At 41.3% G+C, this 18,539-nt stretch overlaps 1 protein-coding gene across 5 annotated transcripts in view; it reads right to left on the minus strand.

The window, feature by feature from the left end:
- The window catches only part of pde4ba (phosphodiesterase 4B, cAMP-specific a), a 175,758-nt gene that overhangs the window by 55,162 nt on the left and 102,057 nt on the right, over positions 1 to 18,539 (minus strand). For all 5 annotated transcript variants that reach the window (XM_037114578.1, XM_037114579.1, XM_037114581.1 and 2 more), the window contains 4 exons: positions 8,427 to 8,621; positions 5,451 to 5,487; positions 5,156 to 5,226; positions 715 to 767 (listed from right to left, as the gene is read on the minus strand). In XM_037114578.1, coding sequence (XP_036970473.1) covers positions 715 to 767; positions 5,156 to 5,226; positions 5,451 to 5,487; positions 8,427 to 8,621 — 356 coding nt within the window. The remainder of the gene's footprint in view (positions 1 to 714; positions 768 to 5,155; positions 5,227 to 5,450; positions 5,488 to 8,426; positions 8,622 to 18,539) is intronic.

Here is an 18,539-nt window from a genome sequence, read left to right on the forward strand (position 1 = left end):
TCATAACCATCACAGCTAAATGTCTAACCCCAACCCTCACCAACCTCTGGAGGTGCACTTCCTCTCATTTTACTAAGACCTATCTCAGTTATAATCAAAAACAAGAGCCTTCACCTTCAAAATGCAGAAATGCTCTCACAATGATCATTTAAAAAAGTAAATAGGACCTCACAAACAAAGTATTAGCGATAGTGAAATAGCATTTGTAAGTTGACATTCACGTGTATAGAGCTCACAAAGTCATCTGTGCTTTCATACACACACTCACACACTGTATATGGGTATATGCAAACACACACACTGACACACGGCCGCTTATAATCAAATGCGATGAAAGACAAGAAGAGGAGGTTTGTCGTTAACCTTGAGTGAGTTGCTTTAATAGACCACACTGTGTGTGAGTGCTTGTCTGAAGTACCAGTTCACTTGTGTTTGGACACAGTTAATGACTTTGATGACAAAACAGTCGAGACTACAGCGCTGGAGCTGTGGACAGATGGCGAAAAAAAGTGAAAGTCGTCACGTACGCAAGTTCATGAGCAGAGGACGAAGGAGGGAGGCAGGGAGGAGAGAATAATGAGAACAAGGAGAAATGATGGCAGGGAAAAGTTCAAACCAGATAAAGCAGGTAAAAAAAAAAAAAAAAAAGACGTGTTCTTTGCGCAGCTTTACAGAAGTCAGACACACAGCAGGACATTTATCGGAGCTTCTTACCTGGGAGACAGACTTTGGTGATCGGAGGCTGAGTCGTTGCTGCAGGAGACCTCCTGAAAGACGGGAAGAAAAGAGAGAAAAAAGAAAAGTGTTGAAAATAAACAAATATCCTCAATAAAGTATACACTGCACGTAGTAATCCTTGGAAGGACTGGCTCCGCAAAATAAGCAACAACATTCTCTGACAGCAGGGTGAGGGAGTTAATAGGTCAGACATTTGTGCTGAAGTTTGTACAGTGCAGTCAATATAAGAACACAACCAGCAGCTAGTTAGCTGAGTGTAGCATAAAGACTGGAAATCGGTGCGAGCAGATAGTGTAGCTCCTTCTACTGACAGCCCGTACTAACATATGACAGACTGCTGAATCCAGCAAGGGCACAAATTGTGTGTTTTTTCTTTCATTTACTTCGGTTTATGTACGGATCATTGACTGTAAAGATGGGAAAACGCATAAATGCAGCACAAACGCAAAATGTCTCGGACACGCGCACCTCCATCATGTGCCGGTGACTTCAACAGGAGCAGAATCATGCGGTGGAGCGGCTGTATCGACTTCCCGCTCAAACACTTACTTACTTACCAACTCGGTCGCAAGCTGCCAATCATGACAGCACATTGTCAGCATCAAATCTCACATTAAAACCAAACTTATCAGAAAGAAAGAACAACCTAAATGACAGTAACCATCTTTCTGAAAAATGTTCACTGACTGTTAAGGGGATACGACCTATACTGCAGCCAGCCACCAGGGGGCACATTGACGTGTTTCGGACACATTTTCGGGGAGCTGTCATACTGTCGTACGGATAAAGTAGAAAAGCTTTGACGTGTTAGTTTGTGAGCTTTGGTTTGTGCTTTTACGGGACTTTGCTAGTTCAGTCACGCACATATGTTCTTTCATCGTCATATGTTCCATATCCAGTCCACTACAGTAGGCAGTTGTTATACATACTTTGATTCTTCCTTTAGCAGTGACACTTCTCACACCCCCCTGCACCTCTTCTCGCAACCACACACAAAACTCACAAAATGTTGCTTCCTTCAGCCTCAAACGTGTGGCATTCTTATAATAAGAGGCTTAAGACCTCAATGTTGGTGCCCTGGCTTACAGAGTGACTCGTCACAATAACTGAAGTTGAAAAGGTGGCACCTTGTGCAGGGTCTGTTTGTGTGAGAGACTAACAGCTGGAGAGTGGGCAGCTGGCTGTGTATTGGTACATTTCCTTTTAGTGGGGACTCTTCGATCATCTGCCCCATCTGGTGTGCGCAGTAAGTTCAATAAGTGTGTGCATTAAGTCGCTGGTCCATCCCTGTGTGCCTGTGTGTGGGTGTCAAAAGCTGAATGTAGGTCAGAGAGGATTCAGGTATTCGATACAGCAAACTGAGTGTTAATGTAGCCCGAAAAGGAGGAGAGAGCTCGGAGCATCTTTAGAGACTGCCTCACACACACACACACACACACACACACACACACACACCATAACAGCCTTCGCATAAAGAATAGAGGGAAAGGTGCCCTATATAAGGAGTTTATCTGCAGTCTCACCTCCACTGGTATGTGATGCTGCTGCAGCTTTTACAATTGTGTTTCCATACTGATAAATTTGTGATAGACCAATATCAGCTGGACTCTAAAGACGCCACTTTTGGCTTTAGGAAACTGGAACGGGCACTTTCTATGATTTTGTGACTATCTTTACACTTTACGGTGAATAAGTGAACTGGAATAAACAGCAGATTCATTACCAATGATCATCATCGTCGCAGCCTTAGATTAGACTTGCAGGTAAAACTATAGATCGTACTGACAGAGATTAAACAACTCTGACTTACTTACTATGTCTGTAATTTGGAAAAATAAAACTTCACTTTTTCAAACGTTTTTAAATGTTATTTAACATTATTCAACATATTTAACGCAAAACATGGAAAAAAAATGGAAAACAAAAAGTGAAAAAATAATAATTTCTGCCCTGCATTTTTTGCTTCTGCTTGCCAGTCGATTTTATCTGTTGGATGTAAAATCTCTTATCTCTTCATCTTTTGCTCCTTTGAGACATTTGTGTAAAACGTTGTCATAATTATCATATAAATTGATGGGTAATGGCCAAAGATGTGTTTTGTGAGGCAGAAGTGATGTTGAATTTGTCCACCACAATCTAATCAGGTCATCCTTGAGTCCAAGTGGACGTTTGGGCCAAATCTTAAGACATTCCCTCAAAACCTTGATAAATTGCATTCACAAGAATGAGATGGACAAACCTGAAAACATGATTGTTCCGGCCACAGCCATCAATGCCGCTGAAGCACAAAAATTCATTGCATGACCTGCTTCACAACTAGTCTACCATCCATTAAACGGTCATGTTACATGTGCAGCCACATGATATGCTGACTACTGAACACAATATGGCTTTAGTCATTCAGCACATGAACCTTTTAATGTGAGCTGCTATCACTGCACTTCAGGAATACAATGAAAGCTACATTTTCTTTTGCAGTTACAGTATATGAAGAGCAAACCATGTCCTCATATCATACTTTCTCTGAGATGGGATGTGTTTGTGTCACGTAGAGCTTTTCATTTATTTCCATTCAACTCCATTATGTGTGAGTCACAAATATGGTACAGTGGCCGCCGAGGCAGCGCAGAGAAAAATGCCGTGGGTACGACAAATACTTCACATGCACACCAGTGAGACGTTCCATCCGTGTGAGCGAGCTTGTTTTTGTGTTTGCGCCTCACCACAACAGAGCAAGTTCCTTATAGAGCATTTTAACTGACTGACACACAGTCAGCTGGAAACTATTTATTTTTTAATTTCTCAAGAGATAAATGATTTAATGACGGTTCTAAATTTACATCACACTTTTATTTTGGCGTGCCTGTGACATTAAGTCACGGTGTTTAAATGTGCATGTGCTGTGTTTGTTTTCTGGACCACTAAACTCGCTCCAGTGTGAGCGGAGGAGACAGCTGTGGTGTCAGACGTCACCCCTCGGTCTGTTTACAGCTCAATATTTCTACCTTGTGGCGAAATAGTGGAATTGCAGGCTGGGTGCAGAAGAAAAACTGCCTTTCTGTCTTTGACTTTTGCGTGCAAGCTGTGAAGAGACTCAATTATTTTGGAGAAGCAGAGGGGTTTGATGTCTCAACAGCTTCACTGCATGACATGCAAACTGTCAAAGATTCACTTTCTAATGCATTTTGCACTCCTCCACAAGGGAATCTAACAAAACACTCAGTGGACTTCAACGTGACTGAACAATCAAGTGGTGGCTTAGGAAAACTGCATGTTTCATTATCAACTGGCTCCTCAAATTAAGAATCTGATGGAAGAATTTTACAGATGTTGTCAGAGCCGAAGCAGGGGTTTTATTTATATACATGTTATTTACTTAAGTTGAGCAGAAAAGACCTTGGTTCTTAGAATCCTACTGTAACGTACGTAACGATCCATACATATCACATCAACAAAACCAGACAGCATCACACCTGCAATTTTCCCTCATAAAACGTCAGCACAGACAAGGGTTTAATCAGAAAGAGCCATGGACGAAAATAACATGATCAAACATTTGGAAGACAAGATCATGGTGATGGTTGAGGGGATTAAGGCCAGGCGACATGTATTATTCTCTGGATTAAACGGTTGGTTGACAAACACAGCCAGACACACAGCTCGGGAGCGTGCCACCGGTGCAGCGAACGAGGTGGGGCAAAGAGACAGAACTGTAGTTGATATTAAAAACAAAAGAGCGGACGAAGGCCAAAAAAATAAATAAACACAAAAAATAATCAGGGGTCAAGGATGCTTCAAAATTCAATATGAAAAGATTAAATGCAGTGATGTGTCCTGAATTAGTAACTGTGTGTCTGCTGATCACACTTTTCATAAGGCTCATGCAAAGTTTACCACAGGTTTTGCATGTGCGTCACAAATTGCAACACGCCCACAGAACCAGCAGGAACACTGGTAAAGTCAAGTGGAGACTTTGCATAGAGGCAAGATCATTTCCAAGTCAAAGTAAATTTGAATACAACAATAAATACATAAAATACCTATAGGCTTATTCTAGTTCTAGATAAGTCAAACCTATGATCAAACATGAAGCTGATAAGTCAGTTTTAGACATTAGACTGTGAAAAAGCCCTATGCCGCAGATTAATATAATTAATTATTAATTAATTAAATAGAACTACAGTAATGTGAAACTTGCATTACTGTGAATTAAGGAAATACAATAAAAGAACTAAAAAATGCATAAGAAAGTGATGAAAAGTCAACATTATTAACAGAAAGTCATAAAGATAATGCAGGTCAACAGAATGGAAATGGCCCATCAGGAGCACGGCGGGAGATGTCAGAGAGGTCGCTGAAGTAACTATTTGAGAAAAAAGCAAAGTAAATTTGCATGTCTTGATTGACAAACACTTACTTGCTGGAGGCACACTGGACATTGGTCAGTACTGTGAAGTTATTCCTCACACTTCGAAGGCTTGCCAGAACCTGAAAAGGCAGAGGAGACAACCGTAAGGATTCTTTGTCCAACATTTATTCAAAATCCTTTCTCTCAACAGCGTCTGCTTGGTCATAGCACAGATATAAATGTAAAACGATGCACTAATACATGACATGTTTGTCCAAACGCTGTTAGTAAAAGACCCCGTGGCTTATTAAGAATTTGTGTTAATAGAAGACTTGCGTTGGGACACATAAAGTGAGATATTTACCTGAGCAAAAGGCGTAACGATCAGGTCATCACCATGTCTGCAAACAGAGAGAGAGAGGGAGAGAGAGAGAGAGGTGGTTAGAAAACATCCTCAAATACAAACCAAAGATCAGGTTTTACTGTTGCTTAAAGCCTATATCCTGAGCACTTCCTGAAGTGCAAAGACGGGAACATGTAAGAACAATAAGCAGTGACCACCATGACCCAGCCGGCCTCATTACTATAATTAACTGAAAGAGCCGGGAGCCAGAGAGGAAGAGGAGTATGGGAGGATGGTAATGGGTCAGCGATGGGAGTCTTCTGTTCTGGATGTAACCTTGGAAGGCACTCAGCTCTAACACTGAATTGTTTTTGTCATCTGAGATGGAGCAAATTACTGATCGACCCCTCTGTGGGTTTCAAATCATTGTCATGTTATGCAACATCTGGACTCACGTACTCCTCATACCCGCCCCCAACCTACAGAGCACCTATCATCACATCGTCCACTGGGGGGCAGAGCTGTAGAGCAGCAGCCTGCTGCGCGTCCAGTGAACTGCAGTCTGAGCTTTAAAACAGACGCAACTATGAGTAGAAACCACATGAATTACTGGCTTGCATCTAAGCTTAATTCAACCTGGATCAATTTAATTAAGGCAGGTGATAATAAAGTTTGTCTGCAACCTGTCACCTTTAACTTTATTGTCCGCCATGTAAAAAAGCTGCCTCACAGTTAGATGAAACACAGAACACGCAGGCTTGAAATTAAATCAGCATCATATTCAGAAATTATGAGCGACAGCATGACATAAAACAAAGTAAGTGGATTTTGAACTGTGTAATATTGTGTTCCTGTGTTACAAAATGGGTTGAAATGAATGATTCCAAGGAAAAATAACAAAATCCAGATAAGGTTAATCAGGCTTCTGTTTAACATATGTGAAGAGGTCTTATGATACAATGCACAACAGTGGAAAATAGACTGTATCATTTTGATATTTGCCTAATATCATAATAGGTAGTGATGTAAGAACTTTCTTATTAATATTGTATACACTCCCAGTTTTAAAGACTACTACAGATCTGCCCAATTTTTGCCCCATGGGTTAAACACAGACCTCTACTCATCTTGTTCTTCCCCTCAGACCATTTTGTTGGAAGGCTAATTAGCCCATTCATTAGTTATGTCTGAGCACAAAAATATTCTTATTTCAGTTTTAACTCCGGCTTTTTAAGCAAAGGGGACTTACGAGAATCAAACTGATAACCTTCTCCTCAGATTAAAAAGGTGCATTGTTTTCTGCTTTCTCCAAAATAAATGCACAGTCATTAAAAAAAAGCATCATTTTAACACATTTAAATTTGGTAGACATCCCTTTTTTTCAAATCTGGCCCTCCTAAAAAGGAAGCTGACTGATTCAACAAACAGATTCAGAGCTTAAAGTAATTTCCAGACTGTACAGGTCAACAAGCTCCACCTATATGAAACAAAAAATGGGACTGGGAAACTAACAGCTGTATTTTCAGAAGACGTCTGGAAGGAATATTGTGAATTTCAGTGGAGGATATCGAGCTCAGTTGCATTTTTTATTACACCTGCTCAGCAATCTCATCACTCAGGCAGCTCCAGCTGCTGGAGGAATTATGGCTCCCAGGAAGCCGACCACAACTACTTGTTTTGGGCCTGTCCAAAAGTAAAAGCCTTCTGATGTAGGATTTATAATAAATGAGTTCCTATATTTGGGACAAAAATCATATTTAAGTGGGATGAACTCCTCTTAACATCTACAAGATGAAGAAAGGAATTACAAGGAAATGCCAGATGCCCCATCCATAGAGTACTGGTACTATATCATTTATGAAATCTTCGTAATGGAAGGAATTACCTTTTCAATGAGGCTCCAGGAACCCAAATTTGAGAAAATTTAGAAAAATGTGGAAAAGGCATATTTCCCCAAAATGCCCGTCTTTTGTTAAACAATGTTTTTTTTTAACTCTTTATAACTTGAAATATTTTATTCCTTTTCTCAATCTCACCCCACGTTCTGTCTGTTTTGTTTTGATCAAAACAAACTGAGAGGACCTATCCAAAGATGATTATGTAACTGATGACATGACTCAAAATGAGGGAAAAACAACTGTGCTGACTGTGCTGTGAAACACACAGTGTCAGAGACTGTCCCTGGGTCAGTGTGTTCTGTAAAACACTGTCATGACTTCCCTGTTACAGTAATGTGAATACGACTACTCCGCAAGTCCATACCATGTATTACACTATTAATTCTTCAGTAATTAACAATTCTTATTCCTCTTTACTGGAATGCTTTTGATGAAATGCTTGAGACTAAATTGCCTGATGTTAATGGTGTTTTCATTACGCGCGGGTGCCTTCAGTATACACAGCCCTCACTATGCCTCTCTGCAGTGAGGCTGCCCGACCGAACTGTCGAGGTTGTCTGAGCTGTCTGCAGCTTTAGAGGAAAACCTGCAGACACTACTGGGAGCTGAAGCACTGCCAACTCCTATCTATAATCTGATTGATATGATCTTATTCAGTAAAGTTAACATTTTGCTTGTTTATTTTAAAGTTGAAAATGATAGTTGGAATGATGTGTACCTGGTTAATTAATACTGTGTACAAATATTTGTTATAAACCTTTACAGTTGCTTAATAAATGGTTTCTACAGCATTGAAACTTTGTGGTGACATAAACATTAACTAAAGATTAATTAGCTATAGATGTATAAATGTTTGTTAATGATGGTTATTCCAGTTTTCTAGTAGTTACTATCATTTCGAACAGCACAGTCATGAATTTCATCCTTATTTGTTATCAGATAGATTTATTGGAATGTATGTATACTGTACACATACAGTATGTATACAGGGAATACACATAGATATGTGTACATACAGTTCAATCATGCCTGCCGCCCTCTACTGTATATCTCTGGGGTGCGTGCGTGCCGTGTGTATTTGCGTGTGTTTTATATTTACAGTTCGGAGGCGATGGAGGAGTTTCGTGACATGGACTTGGGCGACAGATCATAGTCGCTGTCAGAACGGTAGAGGAAGGACTCGCGACGCTGGTTATGTCCGGGGAAGTTAGTGTGGAGGACCAGCCCAGAGCCGGGGGAGGCCTGGGGGTCCAGGGGGCTGCAGCTGGCAGACGGGCCATTCTCCACATCGAAACTGAAAAACAGATAAACACACAGGTTTTAGGATGTTAGTTAGTTTTATACAGGACTAATGGAGCAGAGAAATAAAACGTTTCCCCCAGTATGAGAGGACTAGATCTGGTTCAAAGCTGTCGTCTGTAGGTTTTCTGGTAGCGTTAGACGTGAACATCGTTAACATTTTGGACTGGAGCTTCTGAGCTAGATGATATATACTAAATCATAATAAATTCAGAGTTGAAGCAGACTTCATGAATGTTTTTTGTTATAGTCTAAGCAGCTCAGGATTGATCTGAAAGAGCACATCACTGATTGGAACAAGTCAGTCAAGTCACATGGAGCCTATTCAAAGCAGTTACAGGGCCCAACATCAACTGAACAGACAACTGTTTGTAAGTATAAAGTGCATGGAACAGTTGTGTCACTGCCAAGACCAGGAAGAAAACACTAACTATCACCTGCTGCCGAGGGAAAACTGGTCAGAGTCAACCAAAAAACACCAAAAATCCAGTCTGCAGTGAATTAGAAGCTGCTGGGAGACAGGCGACAGGGTCCACAGTCAAGTGTGTTTTTGCATCAACATGAGCTGAGAGGCTGCCGTGCAAGAAAGAAGCCCTCCAGACGCGGCATCTTAAAGCTTGACTGAAGTTTTCTGCCCATCATATGGACAAAGAAAAAACCTTCTGGAGGAAAGCCCTGTGGTCAGATTAAGCAAAAAAAAAGTAGTTGTTGACCAGCAATATGTTTGGAGGACAGAAGATGAGGCCTTTCACCCCAAGAACACCACACCTACTGTGCAGCATGGTGGGGATACTATTATGCTGTGGGGCTGTGGGTCTGGTGCTCCAAAGAAAGAAAGACCACATGAATTACTGGCTTGCATCTAAGCTTAATTCAACCTGGATCAATTTAATTAAGGCAGGTGATAATAAAGTTTGTCTGCAACCTGTCACCTTTAACTTTATTGTCCGCCATGTAAAAAAGCTGCCTCACAGTTAGATGAAACACAGAACACGCAGGCTTGAAATTAAATCAGCATCATATTCAGAAATCATGAGCGACAGCATGACATAAAACAAAGTAAGTGGATTTTGAACTGTGTAATATTGTGTTCCTGTGTTACAAAATGGGTTTAAATGAATGATTCCAAGGAAAAATAACAAAATCCAGATAAGGTTAATCAGGCTTCTGTTTAACATATGTGAGGAGGTCTTATGATACAATGCACAACAGTGGAAAATAGACTGTATCATTTTGATATTTTGCCTAATATCATAATAGGTAGTGATGTAAGAACTTTCTTATTAATATTGTATACACTCCCAGTTTTAAAGACTAAAGACTACTACAGATCACCCCAAGAACACCACACCTACTGTGCAGCATGGTGGGGATACTATTATGCTGTGGGGCTGTGGGTCTGGTGCTCCAAAGAAAGAAAGTGGAATAAGAAAGAAGGAGGATCATCTCTTCAGGAAAACTGAAAGACATCCGCCAGAATATTGAGTGTTGGGGGCAGTTGGGTATTCCAGTGGGACAATGGTCCCAAAACACATCAAAAGTGCTAAAGGAATGGCTAAATCAAGCAAGAATTGAGCTTTGAGAATGATCTCAAAGTCCTGACTTGAACCCCATCGAGGACATTTGCTGAAAAAACAAGTCCACGCCAGGAAGATGACTAATTTAGTTAGTAGACCTTCACCAATTCTCTCAAGAAGAGTGGTTAGAAATTCAGCCAGAAGCTTGCGGAGGGCTATCAAAAGCACCTAATTTAGGTGAAAATGGCCAAGAGACATTTAACCAAATATTGGAAATACTGTATGTATGTTTATTGGTTACATACATTTTCAGAAGACCCACAATAAATTCAGATTTGAACCAAACTTCATGAATGTTTATGTGACAAAGTAGCGTTTGTTCGTCTTCCTCCATAACAGAAAAATGAGAGCGGTAGAAACCATCAGAAGTGAAGGCTGCCATTAAAACATTTCTAAATGTGTGTCTAAACTTTTGACCGCAGCTGTCTCCTGATAAGGAAATAAGTAACTAAACTAAACTTTGTAACACTAAGTGTTTTCGGGTTTTACTTTTATTTGATCATAAAGACATTATTGAGAAGTTCCAACAGCATCAAGTCTTTCCAAGTAGCTGATAGCATTTTGATTAGATTCTGATTCTGATTATGCACAGAAAGACACACATGCATGCACAGACTTGACATGACCGGGTAAGAAAGGGCAGAGTGACATACGAGGGCGCACAGTGTTCATTTGCTGGTGGAAGTGGGGGGGGACTGGGGCTTTGTGAGGAAGGTGGAGGGAGATGAGTGAAGGAGGAGGTGGATGTCACTAAGACACCATCAAAGAGGAAAATGTGCCGCGTGTGCAACTTCCCGGAGATCTCTTTTTTTTCAAACAAACATCATGTAAGTTTCCATGCGTTTTCTACAGCAGTCTGCGTTTCTGCAAGTCACTCCCTTTCATTACTGCGTTCTGCCTCGATGGCCGCCACTTCCCTCTCTGTATAGTAAACACACACCGGCAGCGAGGGCGCTGGTTACACGACAAACTCAAAGGCCCAGACCACTTAAAAATTGTTTAATGTTTCTTCATTTTGATGTTTGACCTACAGCGTGCAGAATGATGAATGTGCAGTTTGTTTAAAGGGGAGAACGTTTCTCCATGCTCAGTTTGAAACACGGCGTTGAGCAGGGTTTTGTGATACCGCAACCGTTTTGGAGCTATTATTCACAGGGATTCTTATATAAAATTTGTCTGGAGGGGATCTTTAAACAAGAAAACAAAACAAAAAAAACCCCGTAATATTTACAGAAATCTCTCTCACCACAGAACATCCAGTGTATGCAAAAATATTTTGTTTTGCAGCTGAGTGTTAAGTTGTAGTGTGTATTTTTTCTTGTATCCCCGCTCCTCCCAAGCGCTTCCTCTGTTTATTATAACAAAATCTGAAATGGAAAAAACATCAGTTTATCTATCCAACAAGATTTTCCAAAGATTTTCTGACCAACAAGACTATGTGTAGAAGTAAAAGCTCCCATGAACCGTCTGCTGCTGCAACCTGACTCTGAGTACTGAAACGGGCTTTTATTTCAACAAAAATGCACAGACTCGCTGCTTCATGTGCCATGCACACAAAATTTCACTGCACATTCACACACCCTCGTGTCAACTTATTAATACCGACCAGTAAACCATTTGTAGGACAAATAACACCGGATTGCTGGGAATTCTGATGTTTATCATCCCAGGGGATGTTGGAAAGTGAGTGAAAGGCGGAAGAATGTTTTTATTTTCTTCATAAATGATGGGAATTTGGGTTGTAGCAAAAATAATGACATGTATGGCATCAGCTCAGTCCGTAATACAAATAATACACAGGCAGAACGACACAGTGAAAGTAAACTTGTAAACCCTGGAAAATAAACAAGTAAAAGAAGCTCAGAGTGGGCAAACCAAAAAGTTAATTAGGCCAAGATAAGCACAAAACTCACAGTACGTATAAGCTGCCTTTTGAAAACATGCACATTGTCTTCTTGTTACGAAGACTGTGTGCACAAAGCCAAGGAGCAAAAACCGCACAAGCATGATCACTGTTAGTTTTCAGCCTCGACCTTGAAACAGCCAGACGTTTCTGTCCAGACAACCAGAGGTTCCTCCCAGGGTAGGAGAGGTTTTATCCCACCAATTAAAGGACCTTTATGTAACAGTTTGCAGCAATTCACATGTATTAAACGCTTTTTTTTTCTATTGGCCACATGTGAGCCGATTGTAAAACGACATGGAGAAAAAGATCTTCCCCATCTCTCTCTGTTGTCTACACAAGCCTGCGGATGATTTGTGGAAGTTGTTTAAACTGCTGGACTGTAGATTTCTTTGCGAAGGACTCGGGGCAGATATTTTCCCACGACTGTCCAAAAGGATGGAACTCTTGATCGCCGTCGCCTCTGTGCCTCTCTCTGCTCTTCACAAAAATCTAGCCTGCTAAAATGAACTAACGGCCAGCTTCCATCACAACGCAGAGGATCCACAGAGCCCCTTTATTTCTGTGTCACAGAGGGTATTGAATGATCAGAATAATCAGGGAGAAATGGTTTCTATCGGAGAGAGAGTCAGCTGGTACCTGGTATCGATACTGTGGAAGATAAGCGTTGAAACCGTTTCATATATTCAGAATCCATATGCATCGATAAATCCGTATTTCTGATAACTTTACCAGGGATTGATGGGAGCGACTATGGGTGCGATACATTGCATGACACAGTAAGTCTACATTTTAGTGTGACGTTAAAATAAACCATGTTTATCTTGAATTACGATGCCGCAGAATGCAGTTCATCATGAATATAAGCACAGACACCAACACCAAAGTCTCGCCTCTGCAGCTACTCTGGATCGCAAGGCGTCATTAGCTTGGCTGCCTGAGGAAAATAAAAAGCAGCAGCTTTCCAACTTAATTCTGTGAATAACGGGGGTAATACGATTACTACAAATGATTTTCCATGCGAAACTTCTTGTTCAATTTCCTGCATCACATGTCAATATGCAGTTTGACGTACTGACATGGCTGCGTCAGAGGTAAACAAAAGGTGCAGCTCAGATGCGGACACACATGCACGCCTGCCCTGTGCACCATGCTCTGAACGCTCGGCTGCTCTGGAGCCCCCCGGGTCAATCCGCTGCTTTGTGTGTTGTGATCACGTGTAGAGGCGACTAATTCTGGAGCCAGCGCAGGCGAGTCTACTCATCCATAACGCACACATCTCACAACTGTCCCGTCTTTTACTCTCATCTTCCATGAAACACGCAACTTTGGATTGACGTTGTGTGTGAATTTGAAACGCAGCGGCAAGGAAATTCAACGGGGTAACATTTTCACGGGGCAGGAAATCCCTTCCAGACCAATCAAGACAGCAAAGACCCCACAGTCTGGTTTTTTTTTGCCATGGCAGCGCTCAGGAATGTAGGTTATTTGTCCCAGTGAACAGCCAAAAGACTTAAGATGGACGAGATAAAATGACGTTCACAAGTCAAACCCAGAATCACAGGAACAGGGTCACAGTGGAAGGATATTCAGAGTATTTACTTAAGCTTAGTTAGTTGTGCTACAGTCATACATTCAATGTCTTATTCAAGTGAAATCCCAGGAGTTATATCAGCAAAATGTACTTAAAGTTAAAGTACTCATAATGCAGAAAACATGGTCCCTGTGACTCATAAATTAATTCTTTATAACACTGAATTACTGTTTTAACAGCTTAATCTATAGTAAGGCTTCATATTCTATAAACTCATGATATATATTTGTGTCAAATTAATACAGTGTCATTAAAAGTAGAACATTGGCCCTGAAATATAGCAAGGAAACTGAAATGCTCAAGTAAAGTCAGAGTGTCCCGTCCCACTATGAGACAAACACAGCGGCCCCGAGCTGACGGCGAGCTGAGTCACTTCCTCACCAGCGAGACAGTAACACGCAGGGTTACAGGTGTTGTGATGGCGCTTTACGCTGTCACGGGAAGCCGAACCCGATGAAAAGAGAAGTGCACTGCTCCGTCACTGCCCCCCTCAACACACACACAGAGGGCTGATGACTGTCGCGTTACGTAAGCAGCAACAACACACAATGAGATGTCCGAGTCTGAGAATGAGAGCGGCTCCACGCTGAGATTTCATCTGCGTCGAGTCCATTGCTAGTCAACAGGACAGAGTTTTATTCTGCTTCGTCTTCGATTTATCTGCATGGGATTTATTGTTTTCTCACAGAAAGAATACCGGATTTACTGGTTAATCATCATTCACTGAAAAATTCACATGAAACTTCGCAGTATCCAAAGGTGATATCGTCAAATCACTTGTTTTCTTTGACAGTACAAAACCAAAGACGTTTTGTCTACAAAAGAAATATCTTTTCATGACGTTCCATTTTTCAAAACTTGTGTTTCCTGCGGGATGAATGAAAAGGACCAAAATTGCTTCAGTCGGATGCCTCGAAGATGTAACAACGGTCCATTTCATATTTCTTATTACGGGGCGACACTTACATTTAACAAAACTGAAGACTGCACATCCCCAATTCTCTCCAGTATCAGTTATGAACAATGGGATACTGTGCCACAGAAAGACAAATCACTGATTTGGGAGCCACTTCACAGCAGTGAAGCCTGGAGGCATCATGATTAATAACACATGCAAGTGCTTTTCACTAGTTATTCCTCACATCCAACACAACCATCGAGCGGTTAAATTTGTTCTAATAGTACAAAAATCAAACAATAACCAGCAGCAATAACAGATCCATCCATCTAACAAGTGTCTCTAAACCACAATGAACTGGACGTCACACACCAACAACTCAGACGGCCTCAGTCCCAGGACTCTTGCGACTGTCTAGGTGACTAATGCCAATGTTTGTATCTAGTTTGGTCCCCAGACAGTGGCACTGACCGCCCTCCTCTGACTGGCAAACGCTGCTTAGATTAGTAAGTGCTTATGACTATTTAATCTTTGAGGTTCATTCTTGACCTCTGAGAACTGTGTACGCAACGAAATATGTCAAAAACGCCAGCGGTTCAATAACTTTCCTGACCTTTCATCTTTTCCTCTGATCACTGTGAGATGTGAGTGAAAAGTCCAAAAAGCTACTCGGTGGACACCGGAGCTACGCACAAGCCAAAGGAAACAACAACTGCCATATCTAAGTGCTCTGTAATGGTCTGTAATGATTGAAAGGCAAAGAATAAGCACATTTATCTTCTGGCTTTGTTTTTACTGTGGTCTACTTAGGAGGACAAAGAAGGGATATCCAAGAATTTAGCCCTCGAAAAAGCAACACAAAGACAGACCCTGGAAACAAAGACCCCTCTCTATGAATTGGGGTGTCCTGGTGGGTTAGCGGAATGGACCGTTTGTCTGGGAAAGCAGTCTCACTCATACCAGTGCTGCCACGCTTTGTCTTTGAAGCCCAGGACTGACATGGATACAAGCTCTCAGGGTGTAAACACGTACAAATGTAAAAAGTCCAGAAACACGCCGTCTGTTCAGAGACAGGATGGAAACAAAGGCCATTTATTCAAACTGCTCCGACATCGAGACAACCAGAGGCCAAATGCTTTATAGCAATTATGAGCTTCCCAGGTAGGAGAGGATTAAATCAAACTAGCAGGACTCTGTGGAATCTGACAGAGCGTGAACGGGGGGTTGACGAGGATCAAAGCGTCACCAGATTTCATGACGCACAGCCGTGTTTGTATTTTTCTTTTTCGCTGTCGTCTGTAACCTTCCACAGAACCGCAGAGGGCGCCGATTCCTGCGAACTTTCCAACTAATTATGATCTTTATGGTGTTTAATCGAGTGAGACAGTCATGGTGTTATGTTTCACTAAAGCAATCAGGAAGTGCTCCCTCTGACCCTAAAATGATTTGCTATGATGACACGACATTCCTTTCCCATGATCCAGCAGCATCTGTCTGAATGATAAGCAGACTGAGCCGGTGACAGATTCACAGAGAGGATGACAGACCCAAGCAAACTTTTTACATTTTGCCAAAAATGAAAATGAAACCAACACAAATTACACACATTTCCATCAACCGGTTTGGACAAGATAGATGTAACTTCATCAGAAGTTTGGCAGTACAGGTTCTACCACGCATGGCTGTTGTAAAGTGAGGAGGGGGTTGTGAAAGGGAAACAAAACAAGTCGTAAGCCAAAAAGAAGAAGATGAAGAAGAACAAAGACAAAGAAAGGAGACGAAGAAGACAAAGACACAGAAAGGAAAAGAAGGAGGGGAAGAAGAGGACAAAGAAGGACAAGAAGGACAAGAAGAAGAAGAAGAAGAAAAAGAGGAGGAGGAAAAGGAAGAATATGCCAACAGACAATTCTCCTTCTCAAGGAACAGAAACAGCTGATGTCATCCAAGTTAAACGTTCTCTTCATCATCATTCGGAATAGGTTGTTCAAATAAAAGTAAACAGGCACATATGACCAAAAAGGTTTTTAGCTTCCCGCTTTATTTATATTACGCAGCAGCATTTTGGCCCACGCAGGAATTATTTGCTGCATTACAGCGAGTGGCCGGAGTGCAACACTGGAGGCAAAGCTGAGTGGCACCGTTGTACCCAGGTCTAAATGGTAGATCCATGTGTTCGCCACACGAACTGTATTCAGAATAAGCGAAAAAATACCTCAAGCGAGTTAAAAACTTTTATGTTTTTTTTTTCAGACTATGCCATTTCCATCAGCCGTTTTTAATGTGAAACTTGAAACACATCTCACACCCTCATTTGAGACTAATCCACTGAGGTCATGCTGATACCCTGAATCAATGCGAGGAGGTTTATTTCCTTATAATTCAATGATAATTTCATGGAAAAAATAATTTAATCTGGTGCTAATTATAGAGAGCACAGAGTAACAGTTACGAGGCTACTATCCAGTCTGTAAAAAGGAATTTCCTGGGAAGAACTGCTCTGTTTAACATTCACGTTAATACTTTTCATCATTCATTCATTATCGGCGTGTTCATCTGACCTGCCGACTAAAATAAGGACTTTATCAGTAAGAAGTGTACCATGTGACCAGGGTTTGTATTTCACTAAGGCCTTTAAATACACTGAATGCAGAGTTCTTTCCAGGAAATTAAGAATTATAAGGACTGAAATGGGTGTGTGATATAAAACAGCAAACAAAGACACATTTATGTTTAAATACATCACCAGAAAATCTAAACTGTACTTTTGAGTTCCAGAGGAGGAGCCAACATCCAAAAGAGCAAAAAAGCAGTGACCAAGCTAAACAAAACGTCCAGTAGCAGATAGTGAAGACGCCAAAGGTGGTCGGAAAGGTTGAAGACAAATATTGAGTTTCTTGTTTTTCCTGGGAAATGACTCCACTTCCTCGCCTGGAGACAATGGTGCTGTTTCAGGTTTACAGTAGTCGGTGGCCAGAGCACTGACCCTGTCATTTACTGGTAGAATGGGGCAACTCAGTATCCTGCTCGCTGATTCATGAGACTGAAGGTGATGATAACACTGCTCACACTATGGATGATAAAGAACTGCTGAGATTAGGGAGCACTGAGCAGCATCAGGGCTGAAATAAAATATTATCTTTAACAGACATTCATCTGCAAATTATTGTCCTAATTAACTTGCCACTCCTGGAAATGTATGCAAGATTATCCATAAACCTACATATGACCTCTGACTGTCCTAAAAGATGGAAGACACAGTGGCCCCACCTCATGGAGACCAACGTGGTTTGTGACCTAAAAATACCCCGACTCTTCATCTCTTTATTGACACTAACTTTGAGCATTGAAAATCATCAAAAACAAGTGCTTAGGTGGAAAAACAGACTATGCAGTGATCACTTGTTGGCTGTTGTCGGCTCTAGGGTAGACATAGATGCTCCTAACTGACCAAACGAGGAACAGTGGCATTTTGGATTGAATGTAAGGAGTTTTTGAATGTCTAAAGGCACATTTAAACCATTAATGGAAAAGTATTTTTTGTCTGTCAGAGAATCCACAGATTAATTAAATACATATATAGGAAGCTGAAACCATCAACTGTTTGTCTTTTCTGCTTTAAAATGACACGAGGATGTCGCACAAACATGACAAACATGTCACAAAATCAGTGTTCACTGGGATTTCTCTCTTTCGACTTGTCCTACACCATCAATACCGCTCGCTGCTCACCTGAGCGAACTGAAATACAAGAAAACAGACACATTTAACTCAAGTCTGGCCACAGCGTGAGACGAAGGAGCAGACACCTGGTGCTTTGGAAAAGAGAGAGCCACAGAGCGTCACAGACCGGGGGAGAGGGAGAGAGAGAGAGCCTTCTTATTCTTTGAATTAATCTCTTCCTTCCTGTGTGTTATGGCGAGGGGGAAACCAGTGACCATTTG

Source organism: Acanthopagrus latus, chromosome 11 (genome assembly GCF_904848185.1).
Source record: "Acanthopagrus latus isolate v.2019 chromosome 11, fAcaLat1.1, whole genome shotgun sequence".
Lineage (NCBI taxonomy): Eukaryota > Metazoa > Chordata > Actinopteri > Spariformes > Sparidae > Acanthopagrus > Acanthopagrus latus.